Source organism: Pteropus medius, unplaced genomic scaffold, assembly GCF_902729225.1.
Source record: "Pteropus medius unplaced genomic scaffold, Ma_sr-lr_union100, whole genome shotgun sequence".
Taxonomy (NCBI): domain Eukaryota; kingdom Metazoa; phylum Chordata; class Mammalia; order Chiroptera; family Pteropodidae; genus Pteropus; species Pteropus medius.
This window is the reverse complement of record NW_024351729.1, coordinates 10,554,851-10,578,418: the sequence shown is the minus strand read 5'-3', so window position 1 is coordinate 10,578,418 and position 23,568 is coordinate 10,554,851. Positions and strand designations below refer to the sequence as shown.

General features: G+C 39.4%; 1 protein-coding gene and 1 pseudogene across 1 annotated transcript in view; one reads left to right on the top strand and one right to left on the bottom strand.

The window, feature by feature from the left end:
- Nucleotides 1-23,568, bottom strand: part of KIAA2012 (KIAA2012 ortholog) — a 95,543-nt gene that overhangs the window by 3,969 nt on the left and 68,006 nt on the right. The window contains exons 14-21 of the mRNA XM_039844463.1: nt 20,177-20,246; nt 9,205-9,295; nt 7,376-7,541; nt 5,640-5,757; nt 4,030-4,364; nt 1,883-2,085; nt 1,088-1,260; nt 52-271 (exon numbers count right to left, since the gene is read on the bottom strand). Of these exons, the coding sequence (XP_039700397.1) occupies nt 52-271; nt 1,088-1,260; nt 1,883-2,085; nt 4,030-4,364; nt 5,640-5,757; nt 7,376-7,541; nt 9,205-9,295; nt 20,177-20,246 (1,376 nt within the window). The remainder of the gene's footprint in view (nt 1-51; nt 272-1,087; nt 1,261-1,882; nt 2,086-4,029; nt 4,365-5,639; nt 5,758-7,375; nt 7,542-9,204; nt 9,296-20,176; nt 20,247-23,568) is intronic.
- LOC120587847 (uncharacterized) lies at nt 9,532-9,650 on the top strand (annotated as a pseudogene).

The following is a 23,568-nucleotide window of genomic DNA, read 5'->3' as shown; positions in this document are numbered from 1 at the left end:
AAAGCCCTTAAACAATCCCCCTAAGGCAACTGTTGCCCAAATACCCCATACCTGGCTAGTTCCTGAGTTTGCTTCATGGCTTCCTCTAGAGCCAGCCTTGCTGCTTCCTCTTCCTTTTGCCTTCTCTCCTCTGCTTCCAGACGAGCCTTCTCCTCTGCTTCTTGTTTCTGCCGTTTGTACTCCAGCCGTTCTTCTTCAGCCATTTCCATCAGGCGTTTGTGTTCTTCTGCTAACTGTATTTCCAATTCCTTCTGCCTTTGCTTCTCTGCCTCTGCAGAAAAGGAAAGGGGTTGGGCTCCTCAGGAATTTCTTTATTGGGGAAAACAATTCTCTGATCCAATTCTCAACTGTGATTCCCAGGAATTCCCCATGAGAAATTTTGAAGTTTACCCACCATCAGGCTGCCAGATCCTCTGTGGGGATTACCTTGGGGTTAACTGACTGATTTGAAAGTCTTATCCACCTACTATGTGCAGAGCACTGTGCAATTAACACAAAACCTTGGGGGAGAATTTTCCAGAGCCTAGTGTGCTCATGGGGTGGTATGCAGATGGATTGAGGAGGAGGGTAAGATCAGGGCCTGGAGAAACTTGGTGTGTACTCAGCTGGACTGACCAGTCTAAAGAGTGTCATCTGCTGAAGTTTCTTCCTCTTCCACAAAAGTAGGCTATAGAGATTCCACACATCAGCACCTGAAATGCTGCCCTGAAGTTATCCAGCTGTTCGATTGTTTCCATCTGCTAGGGAAGGAAGAAAGGAGCAGGTCTCTCTCCAATTTAGGAAGCTCCTGAGCAATGCTGAAAGGGCAATGGGAAGGGCAGGGTCCCTCTTCAGGGGATTACTGAATTGGGAGCAGGATCCAAGAGTCGGTTCCACAAGTGAATCTTATTTTGATCTATCTCAACCTGCTAGAGTCACACATGTTAATTACTTTGAAAAAAAAAAATAGCTTATACGTTGAGGGTGCTTCACACACTAAGGCCTAGGATAGGAATAATTCTGGGAAGATGCAAATGAACACCCACAGTGGGAGAGATTTCTGCCCCAGGTAGACAGGAGAAGCAGAGAACTCCAGGATCTCCCTCACCAGCTCTCTCCGCTTCCTCCTGCTGCTTTTTTCTTTGTATTTCTTGCAGTTTCCTCCGGAACTCCTCCTGCTGCTGCCTGGCTCGCTCCTGGGCTGCTTGCAACTGGAGCCACTGCTTTCTCTCCTCCTCCTCTTGCCGCTGCCGTTCGTCCTCTCGTCTCTGCTTCCTCAAGCTGAGAAAACACAGATGGTCAGGGAAATGGCAGAAAAAACTGGGGCATCTTTGTGAAACAGGCAGTGCCCTGGGGGACGCTTTGCAGGCCATAAGCCACAAGGAGCATCTCGTTCAGAGGAGACTGGGTTTTCCAAGGGAACCCCAATTAAAGGGCAGAGGCAAGAACACAGTGGGCCTGGAACTAGAAGCCGAGCTCTGTGCTCTGGGGTAGGGGCCTCAAGTTCCCAGAGCTTCGTTTTCCATTCTCATGAAATGGATTTTAAAACCCTTGCCTCACAAGGTTGTTGTGAAGATTAAATGAGTCAAAGCCTATGAAAGAGCCTTGTGCAAAGTAGACAATGTGGTAGGGGCTCAACAAATGTTCTCTGCAGCTGAATCTCAAAGCCCTGTCAGGAAGATCCCATGGACACCTATCTGGAGTCCTAATGGTCAAGACATTGCAGCTTATCTTTGTCCAGCTTGTTCCTAGGGCAACAGAGGTTAGAGAACAATGAGACATGCTGCTTTACTTCAGGGCATGAGCCTCAGAACCCAACTTTGCCCTGGTGGAAGTCAAGCTCTGTCTTTTTCTTCTGCTTCCTAACATGGCCATGGCCTCTGTGGCAGCTGCCTCGACCTACCGGATCTCCTCTGCGCGGCTTCGCTGCTCCAGCTCCAGTTCCTCCTTCATCTTCTCTGCCCTTTCCAGCTGCTCCTGCCAGAGCCGCCTCTGCTCTTCCTGCTCCCTCCTCTTCCTCTCCACCTCCAACCGTCTCATCTCAGCCCTCTCTGCTCGCAGCCTGTCCCGGGAAGCGTTCTCCTGTTCCCTCTTGGCAAGGAGGGCCTAAGGAAGAGAGTTCTCAGTGCAAGGGACAATGTGGTGATGAGGTGTGAGCTTGCCTCAGCAGTGAGCTCTCCTCCACCCAGACACTGTCTCTAATCTGAGATGGAATCATTAAGTGGTTTCCACACTCTGACCACAGCCGCATAAACTTTGCTCTTACCAGCTTGGGTCCTGGTCTGACTGACCTGGATCCAAGTTTTTCTCTTAACTTTCTTCAGGATTTGAGTATCGCAACTTAATTTTTCTGATGTTGTCTTCCTCTTGGGGCTATTGCTAGGATTAATTGAAACAGTGAAGGTGCCAAGATAATGTTTGGTCCATTGTATGTGTAGAGTTCTGAACCCTAGCCGTACTTTAGAATCACCCAAGGAACTTTTAAAAATTACTCGAGGCCAAGGCTCCAGTCATCAATTAAATGAGAATATATTGATGGGAGGCATTGTGGTTTTAAAAACCTTGGTGAAGTCAGGGCTGAATAGGTTCTAGATAAGGGTTCTAGATAAAGGCTATTTTACCAGGGGCTGTCTTAGGTATAGATGTATTTGACTTACACAGAATGCCCTACAAACCCACTTTTTTCCATGAAAGTTTCTTTCAGTTTATGCAAAAGGTATCTTAGCTTGTTTTCTCTCCCTGGTGCCTCCTTTCAATCAGAAATATGCCCGTGAGAGGAACCTTGAAAGGCAACTCTTCCATATGTATCTAGCTTCCTTGCTTTTCAGCCTTTGCAGAGGCAGTACAGTACTACGAACTGACAATGAATCTAAGAAATTCTGATAATCTAGCAGGCTCAGAAAAGTTCTGTACACAGTTTGAAATATTTATCTGCTATGTAGAGCAGAATTCTATAATCTAGGCAGCTGGCAGGATTGAGAACTATAAAAGAAAAATCTGAAATCTTTTTTGGAAAACCATGGGCTATAAAATAAATAAATACATAACAACTTAAAACAGTGACAAGAGTTCTGATTTTGGATTCAAAGGACCTGGATTTAAGTCTTGGCTCCATCACTTGATTGTGTTACTCTGGCAACAGACATTTAGTTCCTTCTAGCCTCAACTTTCATATCTATAAAATGGGACGAATCATACCTGGTTCAAAAGTGTGGCTGTAAAGATTAAATGAGATTCAGCAGAGAAGTACCATATGCATGTAGCTTATGCAAGTTTAACCATAGTGGTTTAACTGTGGTTGTGTTTGTAGTGTTTAAAGGTACTCTTTTTTTGAACAACAAGATCTCTCAGTGCAGTTCAGCACTGTCATTTCAGTGGAAGAAATAGTGATCTATTCCAACAGCAGAGGAATAACTGGCTATGTTGGTCTTGTTGAGAGATATACCTGGACGGCATTTTTGATTAATTGCAGGAATTTTCTAAACTAATTTTCCTTACACTCACTCAGTTTTCCTCTTAAATACTTGACAATGGAATCAAGGCCCCTGGAACAAAATAACTCTTACATGCAAAAGCACCTTGTAAAGGCAGATATGTGTGTGTAAGCTGCCTGTGGGCCAGCTGTAGGCCACAGAAAAGCAGATAAGGAAAGGAGGAATTTCTATAACTTTTTGGAGGCAAGCAAGGTGTGAACTCGAGGCCAAGTCAAGGATGTGTGTTTGGCTCTGATGGCCTGAATTTACCTCTCCCTATGAGGCCTATGAGGCCTGTAGCCCTCATGGATGGGGGCTGCAGCGACTTCCTGCTCTTCAACACCTTGGCAGTTTGGGAGCTTCAGAATGCATCATTTCGAGTGGCTCTGCCACTCTCTTTGATCAGGTCTGGCTTCTTCAAAGGGTCAGTAGGTACCAAAGTAGAAGAAATAAAACTGTTCTGTAGTAGAGCAGTTACTGTAAAGGCAGTATGCCTTGGGGCAATTTTTTCTACCCCTGCTGTTGCACCAGTGAGGATAGAGATCCCTCTGGCCAATGTGAGAACATTGGCCCCTACCTTGGAAGGGTCCTCATAGCTTCTCTCTTTAGAGTCCATGTTTCCTGTGACAGGTACAATCTGGGTGGGTGATGATCTTCCATCTATGGAAACTTGGCTCTCCTCAGCATCATATCTGGGGGAAAGCCAAGGGTCTTCCGCAACAGAGCCCAAAGGAAAGAAGCCTCTATCTGAGGTGTCCTCTGTTTTTTTGGAGTTAATGTCATCAGGCCCGTCCAGCTCTGCCGCTATTTCCAGATTCCTTTCTTTCTGTGTCTTTTTCCTTTTGGCTCCTGTTTTTTTTCCTTTGGGAATTAACTCTGATTTCTTTTTAGCTTTTAATTCCCTTGCCTTTCCTGGGGGAGAATAATCAGGGACAGAAGCATAGCTAAGTAAATGTGATCTCTATGCATCCTTTTCAGTAACTTTTCAACTTCAGAGTGTAAAGAAATCATGTGGGGTGCAGATTCCTGAGCCCCAGTCCTAGAGTTCGATTTGGTAGGACTCTATATTTCAACAACTCTCCAAGTATTTTAAGAAGGGTAGTTCCCAGACCACCCTTTGAAAACTGCCTTATTCTATTCAGGTCAACCATAAATCAGCAATCTTGCTACTAAAAAAGTCCAATTTCACTTTGACCTTTGGTGGGGGTAAAACTCTCTGGAGGGGAGACCTATAGACGTAGCTGGAAAGTCATGCTTCCCGAGTCCAGCCTGAGGTTGCAGCTTGTAACCTGGCAAAGTTTAAGCCTTCCATCTCTCAGGACCCTTCCTCAATTCACCTCTGAGGGCCACAGATATTTCCTTTTCCCAGTCCTGCCAATGCTGTGCAAGTCATGGGCTACAACAACGTAAACTCAGCAAGACTTTAAAAAGCAAACTTTGTAAATAAATCTGGCCCAGGAGACTATCCAATGTCATACGTTCTGATAGCTTTTGATTTGTTTGGAAGTTTTCTGAATTGTGCCCAGGAAAGAATGGGTGTAGGTTTTAGGCTAAAGAAAGTCTTCAGAAGCACAGGAATCTGAATTCCTTGTAAGGTGCAACATAGGGAACCAAGAAGAAAAATAGTAGCCAGGGTAAACATTCAGAACGGGTTGCATCCTTCCCCTTCCCAAATGTTCTGATTGCCCAATTCTCAGGTTATGATGTATTATTAGCTCATAGAGGCAGTGGTAATAGCATGTATTTGGAATCAAATGGCAGAGTCAGACCCTGGATCCACCGCTTTACTGTTTGATCTGTTTGACCTTATGCAGGTCTCCCAACCTCTCGTAGCTTCAACTACTACATGATACAATAATAGCGCTTACTTAATGAAGATGTTGTGGGGATTTCATGATATTATATATACATAGCTCCTAATACAGTGGATATTTAGTAAATAGATGTTAATATTATTATCATTTCCTCTCTTGGTGATCACAAGTGTCTAGGCACCCCAGTTATCTCTACCTGTTTCCTAAGATACTGGCATGAAGAAGTAAGGCTGTAACACCATTTAGCTGTGGTGGTTGAGGAGACTCAAAACAGAGAGCTTGTCCCATAGGACCCATGCTGATTCTCGGTGACACCTCCTAGCCCCCATTACGTGTCTCCTTCTGGGTCATTCTCGTGGACATGCTTGCTTACCAACAGCAGCCTTTGCTTCCACATGGGCCTTTCCTTCTCTCTCCCCCTCAGGCATCTTGGACTTGTCTGTCTTGGTTTTTTTCTTTCTCTTGACTTTGTCAATCAACTCCATCTCCTCCTAAAGGTGAACAATTTAGGAAAAAGACCATGTTACAGCAACCATGACACATGAAGGAAACAAGAAAAAAAAAAACTCATCAAAGGAAGATTATGTTGAACAAGACAGAATGGATTAAAATGGAATTCGTGTGGGTCCCAGATGAAGCAGAAGAGCAAGTCTTAGAATGGAGCTGGTGGGAAGAAACTAAGGTTCCACCTTTGATTTAAAATTGCTAGGTATAACTTCATAGGAGAGAAGAGGAATAGAATACATTTTATGATCTACCCCCCTTTTTGATGCTAAATCACAGTCTACATAGTTGGATCAAAGTGAAGTAGTTTTCGCCTTTGATAGATTGCTGTTGCCACCATTAATGGTTAAGTAGTTTAAATCAAAGCCAGCTTTATTCACTGCTGCAATATTTGCTAACTTTCAGGAAACCTTAAGCAGATGACCGCAGCCATGTGAGTCCTCATCTTTCCCCGTGGGCTGGGACAACATGGAGGTTCCTTCTAAGAGAGGATGGCAGAGCAGGGCCATGGCTGCTTACTCAGTACCTGTGATACTGTTATTACATAATAAGAAATATATATTTGGTCTAAGTGCCCAGTTTCTGGCACAAAGCCCCTAAAATCCTTACAATTTCTGGAACATAAAGATGAAGGGAGTATCTTTAGTTATTCATAGCAAGCTCCTTTCAACCACATCTTAACGAGGTAACTTTTCGAAAGCCCCTAAAGAGGGGAGGCTGGTTGCCATGGGAACCATCTAGGTGATTAGATGGTTGGACCTTTCAGTCCTACACCCCTGACCTCAGAGGAAGGGAGAGGGACTGGTTTAGTTAATTACCACTTGCCAGCGATTCTATCAATCATGCCTGTATAATGAAGCCTCCATAAAAACCCAATCCAAAGGAGCTCAAAGAGCTTCTGGGGTGTTGCACACATCCACATGCTGGGACTGTGGCACACCCCAAACTCCATGGGGACAGAAGCTCCTGTGATTGGGACCCTTCTGGACTTTGCCCTCAGCATGTCTATTCATTTGTATTCTTCATCATAAACTTTGTAATAAGTCAGTAATAGTAAGTGTTTCCCTTAGTTTTGTGAGCCATCCTAGTAAATTATCAAACCAGAGGAGGAGGTGGTGGGACTCTTCTCTTTAAAGCTTCTTGGTCAGAAGTACAGGACACAACCTGGGACTTGCGATAGGTGTCTGAAGTGGAGGCAGTCTGTGGGATTGAGTCCCCAACCTGTGGGCCTGTGCTAACTCTGAGTACTTAGTGTCAGAACTGAATTATGGGACATCCTGTTGGTGTTCAGAGAGTTGGAGAATTAATTGTGGGAAAAACTTCCACATATTTGATGCCAGAAGTATAAGTATAGAAGAACTGAAGTTCCGTTTAATATTTTGGTAGGAATTAGACATTGGTACCCCAACCTTTAGAAGGATGTGGCCCAACAGTGGGGTGCAGGGCATGCTGAGCAGGCTACAGACTGGGTTTCAGCCCCAACTTGCTTTACTTCGTCAGGTGCCTTTGTATAGTAAGCAATCTGCACAACTGTCTATGGTAGTCATAATGGGAGCACAATCCAGGTAGGGCCTTTCGACCAAGCTCCTAGGTGTTTACACTCACATGACTGATGCCGACTGGTGTCTGCTGGTTGAACAGTCTTGGTTCAGTCTTCCCTTCTCTTTCTTTTGGAAGAAGAGATGTGTCTATAGGACCCAACCTCTCTGGGGACTCAGGCTCACATCCTGGGAGTCCTCTGTGTAGATGGTGTACGTTATAATCTTTGCCCCTTTGAAAAAAGCAAACCAACAGGACCAAACTAAGGAAGAGGGAAGGTGAACACTGACTGAGCACATGTTCTCTGTCAGGCACTGTGGTGGACATTTTACATGTTTGGTCAACTCTCTTTTTCTGAATAAGGGGGATGAGAAAGTTTGGTTTTTACTTTTGGGATTCTCTCAGGCTAAATCCTAAACTTAGGGAGCAGAAAAAATAGTTTGCCTCTTTGGGATTGCATATTTGTGCCTTTAATTGAATGACAGAGGATTATCTAACTGAAATTTCTTCTATCAAATGTTTAGCTGAAAAATAAAGTGAACTTTAAGAAAGATTGTCTAAGAATACACAACTATTCATCTATTTGTTTATGCACTCTGACTTGTATTCTTGATAAAATTCAGCCACTAAAAGGCCATATGCTGTGTTAGTTTGACCCTTTGTAGGATTGCTGTCACTGACTATATGCCTTGAGGATAACTGACTTATTTTTTCTGGGTAAAAAGGTCACTAAGAAATAGCCATATGGATTTCAGTAACAGCAGCAGCTGCAGCTACTGTGTCCCAGGCCTGGCTCTGGGAATTTTATTTTTTAGCTACATCAGTATTATACATACTATGCTGTGCTAGCACAGGGCCTTACTATAGAAATGTGAGAAATATTTGTTGAATGAGGTAAGTGGAATTTCCTGTAAATATATGAGTCTTTAAATCATTCAATGTCACTCTATAAAAACCCACAGAAGTATCCTTTAGAATTTAGTGCTAGGAAAACAGTTATTTCCCCTGAGGAACAGGTACGTTGCAAATGAGAACCACAAACCTGGTCGTGTTGCTTTTACTTCTTGCTTTCACATTCAGGAATCTCTGTATCAAGTCTGAAAGTCAGAACTCTAATCACAATGTCTATAATGACTTTTGTGGAGTGTTGATGTTCTTTTTTCTTTTCTTCCTTATTTAAAAAAATTCTTTTTGATTCTCTCTCTTTTTTTTTTTTTTTTTTTTGTGATAGGGTTGTTGTTGTAAGTGGTTTAAAACCATTGTGGAAAAAGATGAGGTATAAAAGTTAAAAAAATAGAATTCAGACAGCTGTCTCACCATCTCAGTGCCCTTGTCCCTTTGTTGCTAGGAAACACAAAGACTTTCTGACCCAGGAAGGAATCCCTATACCACAAGGCAGGTGAGGGCAAGTTCTCAAGTCACTGAGGCTCATGGGAGGTCACAGGAGGCTATAGTTCCAGTTGGAGGTGGAGACAAAAGAAGCACTTAATACATGTTAGCAATTAGTGTTAGTATAATTAGTGTTTTTTATTTTACCCAGAGATGAGTGAATCCTGAGAGGAGAAACCAAGGTTGAATTGACAGACTCCAGCTATCTAGGCATGTCTATAGATCTCAACTAAATGGACAAATGGAGAAAGCTGCTTCTACACTGTTAGAAGTTAAACTTCACTCTTCACCCACCCACCCAAAGAATACAGATTCAGTAGGAAACTGAATTACTATTTAGTCCTCTCCAAGAATCTTTGTTTCTTAGACAGCAATTTAATTCTAGCTGTCAGAATATGCTGTCAGCTGAAAATCTCCAGGAAAAAACAGAAGCAAAATAAATTAAAAACAAAGATAAACAAGATGAAAGCAGAAAAGTCCATGTCATTACCACTTTGAACACTTACACCTTTCCAACAGCGTCTGCCTCAGGCGTCCGGATGTGATCAGCTGGAGTTGTGCTGAGAGGGCCCAGGGTTACACTCCTTGGCTCTTGGTCTGTGAAAACAGAGCATCCTAATCAGCAGAGGACAACTGTCAGTGATCTTAGACGTGGGAAAATGTCTACCTGGTGAGTAGTCAACAGTATGAAAATTAGACAATGAGGTGTTATACCCAGGAAATTAGCAAATACTGTAGAAACCATGTTGGCACATGGAAAGTGATATAAATTTAGTAAGACCCTTTGGGAAAGCCATATGATAGTATGTATAAGGAACAAGAAAAATTTTCTGGCCTATAGCCATGCTACCCTGAACAAGTCCGATTCTGTCTGATCTCAGAAGCTAAGCAGGGTTGGGCCTGGTTAGTACTTGGATGGGAGACCACCTAAAAAGACCAGGTTCTGTAGGTGTAAAAACAAAAAGAAAAGAAAAATGTTCTGGTCTTTCATGAGGAATCTCACTCCTGGATATTTATCATAAGGAAATTATTCAAAAGAAGAAATAGCTTTTTGTACCAACTTATTTATTACAACATTATTATTAATAATATTAATGGAAAATTAAAAACAGCCCAACAATGGGAGGTTAAGGAAGTAATTAGATAAGTAATTTATAATGCATTGATTCGGCATTTAAAATTATGGTTAAAAGATAAATAAGCAATATGGAAAATACGATATTATGACAAGTAAAAATGTAAACTACAGAATAGCTTGTTAGAATTCTGTAAAACATGTATTTAGATGAACAGGGCTGGAGGAGAAAACAGAAAAAGGAAATAATATGTTAGATTGGGAGGTTTATGTGTGTTCACATTTTTTCTTAAAACTCAGTATAGTTATAACATTGAAAAGAAAATTGATTTAAAAAATAATGTTATCCTATAAGGAAGGCTTATGCAGGTCACACCTGGCACTCTTTTCTGGGACTCTGAAGACCATACTGGGTAGCTCTTTGAATGAGAAGTCTCTAGACTAAGACTTCATATTGTACTAGGCTACCTTTTATTGTAGGTACTTTAAAAAGTTTTTTAATTACCAAAGATATATTTCATTGCAGAAAATTTGGAAAACACAAAAAAGCAAAAGGAAGACCCCCAACACCTAACTACTAGAATGACTAAAATTAAAAAGACTTAACTCTACAGAGTTGACAAGGATATGGAGGAACTGAAACTCTCATACGCCACTGGCTGGAATGTAAAATGATATAACCACTTAGGAAAATAGTTTGACAGTTACTTTAAAAATCATTAAAAAGTATTATAAATACCAAATCATCCAACTGTAATACTCCTAAGTATTTTACCCAAGAGAAATGGAAGCATATGTCCATACAAAGACTTGTATGCAAATGTGCAAAGCAACTTTATTTGTAATAGTCAAAAACTTGAAACAGCCCACATATCAGTTAACAGGTGACTGGATGAACAAACTGTTATATACATACAATGCAATACTACTTAGCAATAGGAAGGAATAAAGTATGGATACACTCAGCAACATGGATGAGTCTCAAAAGAATTATGTGGTGAAAGAAACCAGACAAAAATGGCATGATTCCATTTACAGAAAATTCTAGAAAAAGCAAATGAATCTATAGTGACAGAAAATAGATAAGTGGTAGTTTGGGGATGAGGGCATCTGGAGGGGGAGGGCATGAGGAAATATTTGGGAGTGATAAATGTTTTATATTGATTGTGGTGATGGTTTCATGGACATCTCTACCTCTCTCTCTCTCTCTCTCTCTATCCATCCATCCATCCATCATTTTGTAATATATACATACATCAGATTATCATGTTGTACACCTTAAACTAATACAATGTTATATGTCAATTATATTTTAATAAAACTGAAAAAACTCCAAATCATAGCAATGTTTAATGTTTCAATGAAAGAAAATTGATGGCTGAATAATTTTATTCCTATCAAGTAATTATACAAAACTAAAATCAAAGAAAAAGTAAAGTTGATTGCATTAAAATCCTTGCAGGAAAAAAAAAATCCTTGCAGAAAAAATAGATTGTAATATTTAACACTTTAAAAAGTACCTAATTGTACAATTTAAATAGGTATCATTTGTGTATGTCAATCATCCTTCGGTAAAGCTGCTAAAAATCTAACAAAATATGTATTAATACAAATAAACTGTCTAAAACAGTGCTGGCACCTGGTAAAAACAAACAAGAATTAAAAAAAACCTCACCCATGATTACTCTCCCCTCATACAACTACTGCAGATATTTTGGTGTATTTACTTTTCATGCATATATAAGAATCATACACTCATTTTAATAGAATTGATAAAATAATGTAGATATAATTTTAATACACTTTGTTATTAGACTTTCCTGTATCATTAAATATTCTTAAAAATGATTTAAATAGCAGCATAGCATTTCATCATGTGGATGTACCATAATTGACTAAAACCAAGTGTGTAACTTTTCGAATTGTTTCAAATTTTTTATAACTACAAAGAACTTTGCAGAACATAGCCTTAAAAAATATTTTTCATTATTACAAGACTTACTCTTTGTCCACATTTAAGATTATTTAAGGATGTACAGCCTTTAAGTTACAATTTCTACTGTTCCCCAGAAAATTTGTACCAATTTACAGTCCAAGGAAATGGTTATTCATTCCTTCATTTATCATATGTTTATTAAATACTTACTGCATTCTGGCATTGCATTAGGTGCTGGGAATATAGTGGGGAGTAGAACGGACACACACCCTGGTCTCAGGGAGCTTACATTCTAGTGGGGAAGGTGAATGTTAACACCAAACAAAACAAAACTAAAACTAAAAATTAAAAAAAAACTGTTTGAAAGGAGGACTCTAATATTTAATTCTTGTTTTTCTCATTCTCTTTGGGCAGTAGATTCTTGCCTGACTTAATTTATTTCTCTTCAATTTTATTTAAAGGTATTATAATTTTAAAGAAAGATTTGGAAAAAAGTTTACTTGTCATCCTACCAGCATTGGTTCCTTAATATAGTTAATCCTCTTTTCAGTTAAATTGCTGTCCCCGTACTACTCTCCCCTGCCTACCCCCGCCCACAACCCAGAGACTCTTTGCAGCTTGGGCTCCCTTCTGCCATTCCCAAACGTTAAGGATGACACCCACTGTCTCATACATTAGCCTCCTGATTTTGGAGTGGGGACAAAACTGTTAATGCACAAGGTGGTTGAGGAAACTGGGAAGGTTGATTTGGGGTGGTATCTTGGAATTTATTTTGTCTCGAATAATATGTAAGATTAACAGAGTGGGAGCTGATTAAAATATTTTAATTCTGGGAGGGTTTTTTTCCTTAACCATGCTGGCTTAGAAAAAGCTGTCTCATTGGATATTCTCGGCTCTTCACAGATATTTTGAACTTTGGGACAGGGTATGATTGGACCAGCAGAGGGCGTATTTGTATTGACCAAAAGCTGAGGTTCTGCATTGGTGTAATTTCACCATTTTGATTAAAATTAACACTGTCAGTTCTGGGATGGAGACCATAGAAGGGTTATTTTCCCACTCCCCCACCCCCGCCCATAAAATAACCTGATACTTAGGAAATACTGAAGTAAATTAAGACAGTACTTTGAAGATTCAAAGTACTAAGATTCAAAGGCAGTACTTTGAATCTTAACTTACAACTTTTAACTGCTTTTGAAAAATCTGTAAAATTTTTTAAGAATGTGGAGTACAGAGAAAAAACCGCATAATGATTACTCATGGACTTAACATTGAGCTTTGTGAAATCTTAACATTTTGCCATATTTGAGTCACATTTTTTCTAAAGAGATAAAACATTTCAGAAATTGTCTAAGCCTTCACTGAATCACATTTGATCCCATTTCCCTCATTCTTTCTTCAGAGGTAACTATTCTCTTAAACTTGGTATTTATCAGTTGACAGGGTTTAGAACATGCTATCCTAAAATATGGCGCCTTCAAATATTCAATATTTGGAGCTGAAAGAATTTGAGAAATGGCAGGTGCAGGAAGGACCCTCCGACCTCTCCATTCTCCCTGAAGCAAGGCATTAGACCCTCATGTGAGAGGTGCCCTCCCTATACCTGGAAGAAAGGTGCATCCTTATCTGCGAAGACAGAGGAACTCCAAGAGGAATGCTAACAGGCCTTGCTAGATCTCCTCCAGTTTATCACTCTTAGCTCATATCCTTTTGTCCTATCACATTTTTCCGTGACTTTCTACTCTTCAACAAGTCTAGCGTAAAAACACTCAGGCTTAACCACTTCTTCAGGTCTTTATTTTCTTATGAAGGCTCCTGTGTCATGTAAAACTTATATTAAATAAATTTGTGTGCTTTTCTCCTGTTAATCTGTCTTTGTCAGTTTCAGGTGCAGCCAGGGGCCCTTTTCTCCTGTTAATCTGTCTTCGTCAGTTTCAGGTGCAGCCAGGGGCCCTGAGAGTGTTGAGGAAAAATTTTTTCTCTCTTACAATCTTCATGTGTACTTTATATCTTTACCATATATAAATGTACCTAAAAATAACATATAATCTTATTTTACATATTAAAACTTTACCTCAATAGTGTCATTTATATAACTTTTGCAACTTGTTTTATTTTGCTTAACATTTTTTTCTGAGATTCATCCATGAGATACATGTAGTTTCCATTCATTTATTTTAAGCAGCTGTACATTATTCCATTGTATAAATATACCATAATTTATTCCTTTTGCTGTTGATGGCCATTTTGACTATTTCCAATTCTTTATGATTCCATCAATGATGGAATGAACCTTCTTTAGTGAGTTATGTTCATACGTGAAAGAGTTTCTCTAAGGTATACTTGGGAATAAAATTGTTGAGTTGCAGGGTATTGCATCTTCAAGTCACTGGATATTTCCAAATTGCTATGAATTTCTAAAACTCCACATTCTCATTAATAATGGGTGTCTACAGACTTTTAAACTTTTGCTAATCTGATATATATGAAATGATACCTCATTTTGTTTTAATTTGAATATTTATGATTAGTAGCAGGGTTGACTTTTTTTCATGGTCATTTATTTAGGTTTTCTTTTCTGTACATTGCCTATTCATATCTTTTACCCATTTTTTATTTGGGTTGATTATCTTTTTCCTTCTTTATTTGTAGCAGTTCTTGCTGCGTTTTGGGTACTAATACTTTGTTGGTTATAAGCACTACAGATATTTTCTTCTAATCTGTGATTTGTCTTTTAACTTTGTTTATGCTGTCTTGTCAAAAACTTTAAATTTTGTATAGTCAGGTTTGTTAATAATTTTCTTTACGATTTATGTTTTGAATCATGAAGAAGATATAATTCCCTTTCTTAAATTCATAAAGATATTCTTCTATGTTTTCTTCTAAAAGCTTTAAAGTTTTTCCTTTTCACATCTAGATCCAGAATACACTGAATATTTTGTGAGGTAACAATTTAAAAATTAGATAATCAGTTACCTCAAAATTATGGTGAATTATAGTTCATTCTTTCCCCACTGTTTGATAATACTATTTTTGCCATATATGGGTGCATTTATTTCTGGATTCTTTATTCTCTTCTCTCTTTTCCTAAGCAATATCATTTAGTCTGAAAGTAATTTTTGATATTTGGCTGGTAAAATTCTTCCGCTTTGTTTTTTTTCAAAATGGTGTTGGCTATTTCTGACCTCTCTTTATGACTTTTGGGATCGACTTACCATGTTCCACCAAAAACCTTACTGGGGCATTTTAAAAATTGAAATTGCATTGAATTTATAGATTAATTTAGAGAGAACTGTCATCTTTATGATAGTGAATCTTCCTCTCTATGAAAATTTTATACAATATTATACAGAAGATTATAAGTATTCAGGTCTATTTTTATTTAATAAAATTTTATAATTTCTTCATGAAACTCACATGTCCTTTTATAGATTTATTACAATTTATGTAGGAAGGCAGGATAAATGTAATTTTTAAATATATATGGTATATTTAAAAATATATTTTAAAATTACATTTATCCTGCCTTCCTACATAAGCTGTACCACTGGATAACTAAATCGAAGAGGAAATTTTCTTTTTCGTAAGTATTTCCCAAGTAATAAGTGAAAAAATAACGATAGAATTTTATCATCACTATTTTGCAACCTCTAATAAATTAATTGATATATAGCTGCTGGCACCATGAAGAGACAAGCAAATATTATGTCTCCTGATGGAAGAATACAATGCTCTCCATGAAGTAGATTTGCCAAAAAGACAAACCAAGCCTGAATCTGGTCAAGTCTCTAGATCTAAGTACTAATTTATAGGAAATATAGAAGACGGAGAAACATATTAAACTACACCATAAGGATGCAATCAGCAAAATCTAGATTATAGGAAACTCTACAGGACAAGTTTATTTCCTAAACATAAACTAAAAGTGGGAGGAAAAAAATGGAGGGGGACCTATAAATTAAGTGAGACTTAAAGGCCATATAAACTCAATACAAACAAATTTCTGAAACAATTATAACAATTATGAAACAATTAGAACATTGAAAAAACTGAATATTCAATTATATTAAAGAATAGTTCTAATTCTTAGGTGCAATAGTGATACCACTATGGTTATGTCAAAAAGTATTTTTTTGTCTTTTAGAGATACATACTCCAGTGTATATGGGCAAAATAATATGAACCTGGAATTTGTTTCAAAATAATATGAGAAGAAAGAAGGCGCTGGAGATGGAGGTGAACAATGCTGGCCAGGAGATGGGGATGTGGGATTCACTGTGCTGTTCTGTTCACCTTTGTGTATGTTTGGGGTTTTCCAAAATAACAATTATTTTGAAATTACATCATAAATTCTGCTTTATGTTTTGAAATACTATTTTTTCCCAGAACTGATTTTTATGTATGTGTTGATTAGTAATCTTGCTGATTATTTTTGGCTTTTTTAATAGTTTGTCTTTTAATATCTTATCTGTAGAGGCTCTCAGATTTTCCATGTAAGTAATACTATTGTCTGGGAATAACGACAGTGTCATTTCCTCTTTTCTGTCCTTTTACTTTTCCTTTCTTGTGCTTTCCCTACTATGCTGGTACAATGTTGAAATAGAAGCAATAATACATGTGTCCTTATCTTAGTCCTCTCTCTAAAGAGAATGCTTCTAAAATTCTATCATTGAAGTGTGATGCTTACTGCAGGGTTTTGATAGATACTCTTTATCAAACTCAGAAAGTTCTCATCCAGTCCTAGTTTGATCATTTAAAATCATGAATGGGTGAATTTTATAAATGTGTTTTCCTTTTGTATCTATTGAGATGACCCTAAGGTTTCTCCCCTTTAACCTCTTGATGTGAATCATATAAACAGATTTTCAAATGTTAGACTATCTTTGAATTCCTGGGATAAACTGAATTCAGTCATGGTATATATACACACACATATAAATAAATATTATAATATATAATAATATATATATATAATATCAAATATAAGATTAAGGATTTGATTGACTAATATTTTATTAGGAGTTTTACTTCTTCGATCATTAGAAAAATTGGTCTATAAATTTCCTTTCTTATATTGTCCTTGCCTCTAGTTTCAACTGCTTTTTTGGTTTGGATGAATTTGGGTCTAAAGTTAGAAATGAGCTTCACTTATTGGAAGGTGAAGAGAAATTTCATGATCAAGGAGCAATAGCTGTGTTCTGGGGACTTCCCTAGGGTTTCCATCCTGGGCTAAGTGCGGTGAGCTGGAAACACTCTTAAGGATATACCATTTCCCACTATGGAGGAGAACTTTGAAATATCAGAGTGTGTAGGTCATCTAGGCTGCTAAGAATTAGCAGATTATTCTGAACCCAGTGCTGGAGCTCCGGATAGCAGAGCCCAGTAGTGCATGGAGAGTGTGCAGGCCTCGTATGGAGCAATTTGGGAAGCAAGGAGCCCCAACCGACATCATGAGACAGCTCTTTGGAGTGGTACCAACTTCCAGGCTGTAGATTCTGGGGCAGTGGCATCACCTCACCTCCTGGGCACACACTTCTGGTCTCTCTGTTTTCTCTACAGTTTTAAGAGAAACTGGCTACCCCTCACTTCTTTGCACAGGTTGAGCAGTCATTATACTTCTTTCTTCTGGAGCTGTTTACTCCTGAAGCCAGGAACTGCCTCCGAGGACAGGCCTTGAAAACTAAACTAAATTGAACTAAACTAAACAAAACACCCACAGACACTGAGTAGAGACATGGGTAAACCTGGTTTCAAAAATCAGCTGCAATTTTGCATAATTGTCTTGACTTCTAGACCTCAGGTTCCTCTATCTATAATATAAAAGAATTTCTAGGGATTCTAAATAATCTCCCAGTTTCATGCTGGCTCAAAAAAAATGCTGCCATAATTTTGTACCATTACTTTGTACCTATTTCCTAATTAGAAACTTTGTACCTATTTCCTAATCAGAAACAGATGGATGGAGTTACAACTCTTAAAGAGCCAAGATCTTGGAGTCATATCTCAGCTCCTCCACTTACTGGCTGTGTTACCTTGGGCATGTTACCTATCCTCTCTGAACCTCATTTTCCTCATCTGTGAAACAGGGATAATGCACTTTACCTCATAAGGTTGTAGTGAGGTTAAATTAGATAAACTAGTACATAACCTTTCAAAGAACACAAAGACTGGTAAAGCTGCTTCTTTCAAATTGGGTCTGCTGCCCGTACCTGGATTTAAGCAAAAGAAGGACTTACGCAGAGGGCTCAGTCAGTCCTCCAAGAGTAAGCCCCCACCCCAATGAGACTGATTTGGAAAGCGAAAAAATCATCATGTTATCAGCTTAGAACAAGTCTCTTCTGACAAAGTACAATTTATGGCTACTGAACTTAAAGTTTTTAGGAAATAGACTAATAGCTACCCTTTAGTGAGCACTTACTCTGCGTCAGGCACTCTTATAAGCATGTATTAGCTCCTTATTGTCACAACCATCCCATGAGATATGTACTATTAGTATCCCCGTTTTACAGATGATTAAAGAAAATGCCCAGAGAAATTCAGTAACTTACTGAAGGCCACACAGTAAGTGGTAGAGCCAGGATTTAAACCCAGAGAATCAGACTTGATAATCAGTGCTTTTGATCACTGTGATGCTGCCTAAACAGTGCCCTTCAATCCTCCCACTCCATTATTTTTAAAAGATTTTAAATCCTTTTTAAACATTAGCATTTATCATTCAGGACAAGCAAATGCCTTCTTTAACTTTCTGCAGTGACACTTCACTGCATTAAAGACTGTGTGAATAACCTTTATGGAACTCAGCTGGAGCTTGTCCCTCTGTCATGAGATGGGAAATCTGTTTTGAATGACTTGGTCATTGCTTAGATTTGGCCAAGTTCTGTGCTGCCTAAAACCTCCATTGCACTTGGCCAAGACCTCAGAGCCTTGTCAGTGTTCATATTCTGTATATGTGATTTATGACATGAAAGATCTGGAGACTGGAGCACGTTTCCCTGGCTATTGTCACTCAGTTTTGAAAATGGAGGTGGCAAGAGACTTATGTTAGAAGAAATCCAGCTTTAAAGCTTGACCAAACCCAGAGATTGGGCTACCATAACATTTTATTGTCTGATATCCAGAAGCAGTGAAATCTTTTTAAATGAGTATAAACATTAATTATTTTTGTCTAGAATGTCAACTGAAAGAAATAGTAAAGGATGTAAACAGAAAAAGATCAAGTTTAGGGTGAAATCGCAAATCCATGACTTTGCACGTTTATTTCCAGCAAGCTCTTATGGTATCTCTCACCCCACGGGGGTCCAGATGCCACAGGGAGAGTCATGGTGTCATTTCAGATTGGTAATCATTGTGATAACCAACTTGAGATTAATATTCATTAAAGGACTTCTGTACATGAATTATTTCATTTATTCCTAATGCAACCTTATGAGGGGATTGCTGTTTTCAGCCTCAGTTGAGAACACTGAGGCACAGAGAGGTTAACTGCAGAGACCATGCTCTCCACTCACTGCTAAGATCGCTGTTGCCAGCCTAAATAGAGCATCTTATATGAATTAGAGAAAGGTGTCCCAGTAGAAAGGTCAAGTGGAGAAAAGAGCTCTTTCTGGGTTGATGTACCTAGTGCTGGGTGCATGGCTTATGGGGCAAGAGCACAGGCTGGATTTCAGCCCCCACTTGCTCCTTCCACTGGGACCTTTGTGAGCAAACTACAAGCACAATTCTGTCTGGCCCTGCTGGCATCCCTTTCTTGAGAACACGACGGTATCTCACACATCTGTTTTCACTCCTGCAAGAAGCAAGGAGGATAAAGAACAGCTCTGCTATCTGGGCTTAGCCAACTGCAGCATCATACAGTATGCCTAGGTACCCCTAGGGAAGAGCTAGAGTCTAGTTCAGGATCTGGGAAATTGAACTATGTCAAAAAGTCCAGTTCTGGGTCCAATATTTCCTAGAATCATCATCGTTATCAAATGAAGCACCATTTTTGGAGGAAGTCACACTCAAGCAGCTCTGGCCACCCAGAACTGTGGTCGACAGGGGCTGGGTCTCTAAAGACACTGGTCCCCCCTCTGTTGGAATATTATCCCTCTTGGCAGGAAAACTCGTCTACCTCACTTACGTATCCAAGACCCTGCAGAAGCAGGAGGAACTGAGAGGTAGAAGTTCCATGTGGGGCCTTTTTGTAATGCCACTAAAGTGTCCACTCTCTTCCATCAATCTGCAGCCACTGGCAGGAAAGAAATCTTTCAGTAAGTCCAAAGACATAAATAAGCATGCTATTATCAGTTGGCTTGTGATGCACTAAAAACACATCAGAGTCTGAACTCGGCACTTTGGTCTGTATTCTAACTTCCAACCCATGCCTGAGAGGAAATGGAAGGGTCATTCCCCATTAACGTCCTTGAACAGGGCAAACTTCACCCGACAATTATAACAACACTATAGAACCCAACCCGGCTGTCTCTACCTTGGGTGTCCCGATGATTTTCTCCGAGAGGTCCTCCTGGTTCATGATAATCCAGTTCATTTCCACTTTCCTGTTAGGTTAACACACAACAAAAGATACATAAGACAAAATAAATGCAAACATTCCTGGGGTCTATGCCCTTTGGTAAAAGGGGATCCAGTTTTATTAGTTATTTCTTCTCCTTCTTTGTCAACTTATTTTAACTTAAGTGTCCAAGAAATCTGCGACCGGTGCGACTAGCCCTAAAGAGCCCGGTGGGTTTAGCTGTGGTGTTGAGCACTGTTAGGTTCTTAGCTGACCTTCCCTTGTAGGAGGCTCATCCCATTCATCTGTGCAGGGCTCCATGCCTGGCATACATAGGCGTTAGCTGGGGGGTGGGCAGAAGAATGTCACAGGCAAAGGCCAACGGGCAGAAGGAAGTGGGGCACCTCCAGGGGCTGGAGGGAGGACAAGTATGATGAGAGCAGAGACTGAGAGAAGTAGGAAGGGCGAGGAGGAGTCAGGCCTCCAAGGCCTTGAAAGTAGGTAAAGACGTTGGTCTTTATCTTGAGAACAAATAAATTGCACTGAGGGTTTAAAGTAGGGGAGGAAAAGGGTCAGATTGGCCTTTTGTGGAGGTTTCTAGGATTATCAGAGATTGGGGTTTTTATCACATTTAATCTCCTCTTCCTTCTTTCCTAGAGTTACGAAAGCTGCTTGCAATCCCACTATCCAGAAATCTCCATAACAGTCGTTCTCAACCCTGGCCACATGTTAGAATTATTCACGGAGCTTTAAAAAAATGTGATTCCAAGGACCTAACCCCCAAACATTAAAATCAGACTTTCTGGAACTCAGGCATTTTTAAGGCTTCTTAGGTGATTCCAATATGCAGCCAGGACTGAGAATCACATCTAGGTTTTCTCTAGAGCATTGGAGAAGCAGCTCTTTAATTACCCAAGTGACCTGGCAGGTAGAGTCAGTGACCCAAGTAAAGCCTTGTGTGTCTGAAGAAGCTAGCTCTTGGCCTTTGTCACTTGGATCTCTGCTTAATCCACAGCCTCATTTCAGCTATAGAGAAGGTATCTGATGTGGAGGGCCCCAGAAGTCCCTTTAGTGACAATCAGTTTTCTATTTTATTATCAAATACCCAAGCTGCTTTGAGAAGAGAATCAATTATCTGCTGATTTGTTTGACATTCTTTTCTCACTCAGTGGCTTTTTACCCTGCGTGTTTCTTACTTGTTAGCTTAGTGTTTTAGCTGATGAGATTTTCTGACATAAAAAAGCTACAGCAGTTAAGTAATTTTCTTTCTTTTGCTTTCTCATTTTGGAGACAAAGCAGATTTTTGTCTGATGCAGTTAAAAAAAAATCATCTCTGAATAAATGGAAAGGTTTAAAGAAAATTATTGCAGGAAAAACTTGCCTTAATCATAGTAAACTGCTAAGTTGGAAGACTAGAAAAGAAATAAATTAAAAAAAATTCCTGTTTGTAAATCCTTTAAATCTAACAGGAAATTGGATTAAAAGGGAGAAATCAGCTTCCTTCTTTGGAAGAGTTTTGAAGCCAAGAAGGATAAAACTTCGAGCTTAATAACATGCAGCCATGAGCCTTTAGGGGCAAGAAATATTCTTCTCATTTCACAGATGGGGAGATGGAGGAAGAGAGAGAGAGTCAGGGATTTGAAAAGAATCTTCTAGTGAGTCCCGTATAGAAAAAGAAATAGTCTTAATTTAAAATTTCATCATTGCTTAGAAAAGTATCAAAAAGCTATCATTTTTACATATATGAACACACATGTGAAATGACTTATATCTAAGGTCATTCATTGCAACAGATTGGACACAACCTAAATGTCCCGTTGGTTGGGACCTGTTGAATAAATTACAGTAATTCATACACTGAAATACTATGCAATTGTTAAAAAGCATCTTTTTATGAATTAACATAGAAAGAACTCCAAGATATATTAAGTAAAAAAGAGTAAGACTGTGAATAATGTGTGTAATATGTTAAAATATGTATAAAGTATGTATGTATCTATGTATTTATTTATCTGCATTGGTGTATATATGCAGGCTCCAACTCAGGAAGGGTACACAGGAAATTAGCAACGGTGGTGTCCGAGGGGAAGGAAACTGAGCAGCTGGAAGACAAATCCTTTTACAGTTAAATATTTTGAACCTCTGAGTATATTTTGGATTCAAAATTTGAATTAAAAAAACTAAAACTAGATAAAATGCTGTCTGTCACTTTTAATATGAATTACAAATGCAATGACTAAAACTGAGTGATTGAAACTTAGATAATAATACTTAGTGAGTGAGCAAAACAAACTAAAGGGCTGAAAAATCAAATCCCAGCTCTGTTATTCTGGCCAAGTCATTTGCTCTTCATCTGCTCATTCAGCTCACGGACATTTATTAAGCGTCTGTCGTGTGCCAGGCACTGGGTGCACCAAGCTGAAAGATCTATTTGCAATAAGCTCACCGACTTGCAGAAAAATGACAAGAAATCTCAACTGTTGCAATGCAGTGTGATAAATGTTGTGACAGGTTATGACAGGTTTCTGCAAGACCTCACGGGAGGTGAAGCTAAATTAGGCCAGGAAGGTTTGTTTACCAGTGGACATGGTGCTAAGTCTTGCAGGGAAGGGTAAGTAGGGCAGTTCCTGGCAGAGAAAGCAGCATGTGCTGGTTAGGGGGTAGCCTGGTGGGGCTGCAATGCATGGAGTAGGAATTAGACACGAGCTTGATCTTACATGATGCAGTTTGGAGTTTTAAAACATCTCATTTATTATATTTTTCTATTTATAAAAGAAATACTTTGATGCCTGGATTTCACCAGAAGGCTAATGGGGCCATGGTAAGGAATCTCAAGCAAACCAGGGACATGGCTAAGCTGTATTTAGAAAGACAACTGGCAGCAGTGTGGTACTGTAGGGCTGGGGAGGGGGAGGGGTGGATGGAGATAGAAACCAACACTTTGTAAATAGAAACTGCAGCTCTGAAACCAGAGAGACAGTTGGGGTGCAGGTCCTGGAGCACCATGGCCTGCGCTGCAGCTCTGACTCTTCCACTTCCTGCCTTTCAGATTTTGCAAGTTACTTAGCCTCTGAACCTTGGTTTCTTCAGCTGACGGGGCTGAGCAAGGTGACCTTAAGTTCTCATCTGTCCTTGAAGAACCTTCCACCTGTCCTGCCCTCTACCCTTATGCACAGCACCCACTCTGAGCATGGTACTTCTAGTCCCACAGCAGGCCTTCGTAAGGAACTGAGGGGAGGATGGAGGAGCATGTGGTGTAGGAGTCAGATGTGGGGCCTCCAGTCAGCCGAGAGCTATCACTGAACCTCAGCCTTTCCATCTGTGAAATGGGAATGATAATAAATATTGTAGAGAGTTTTTAAAAGGCT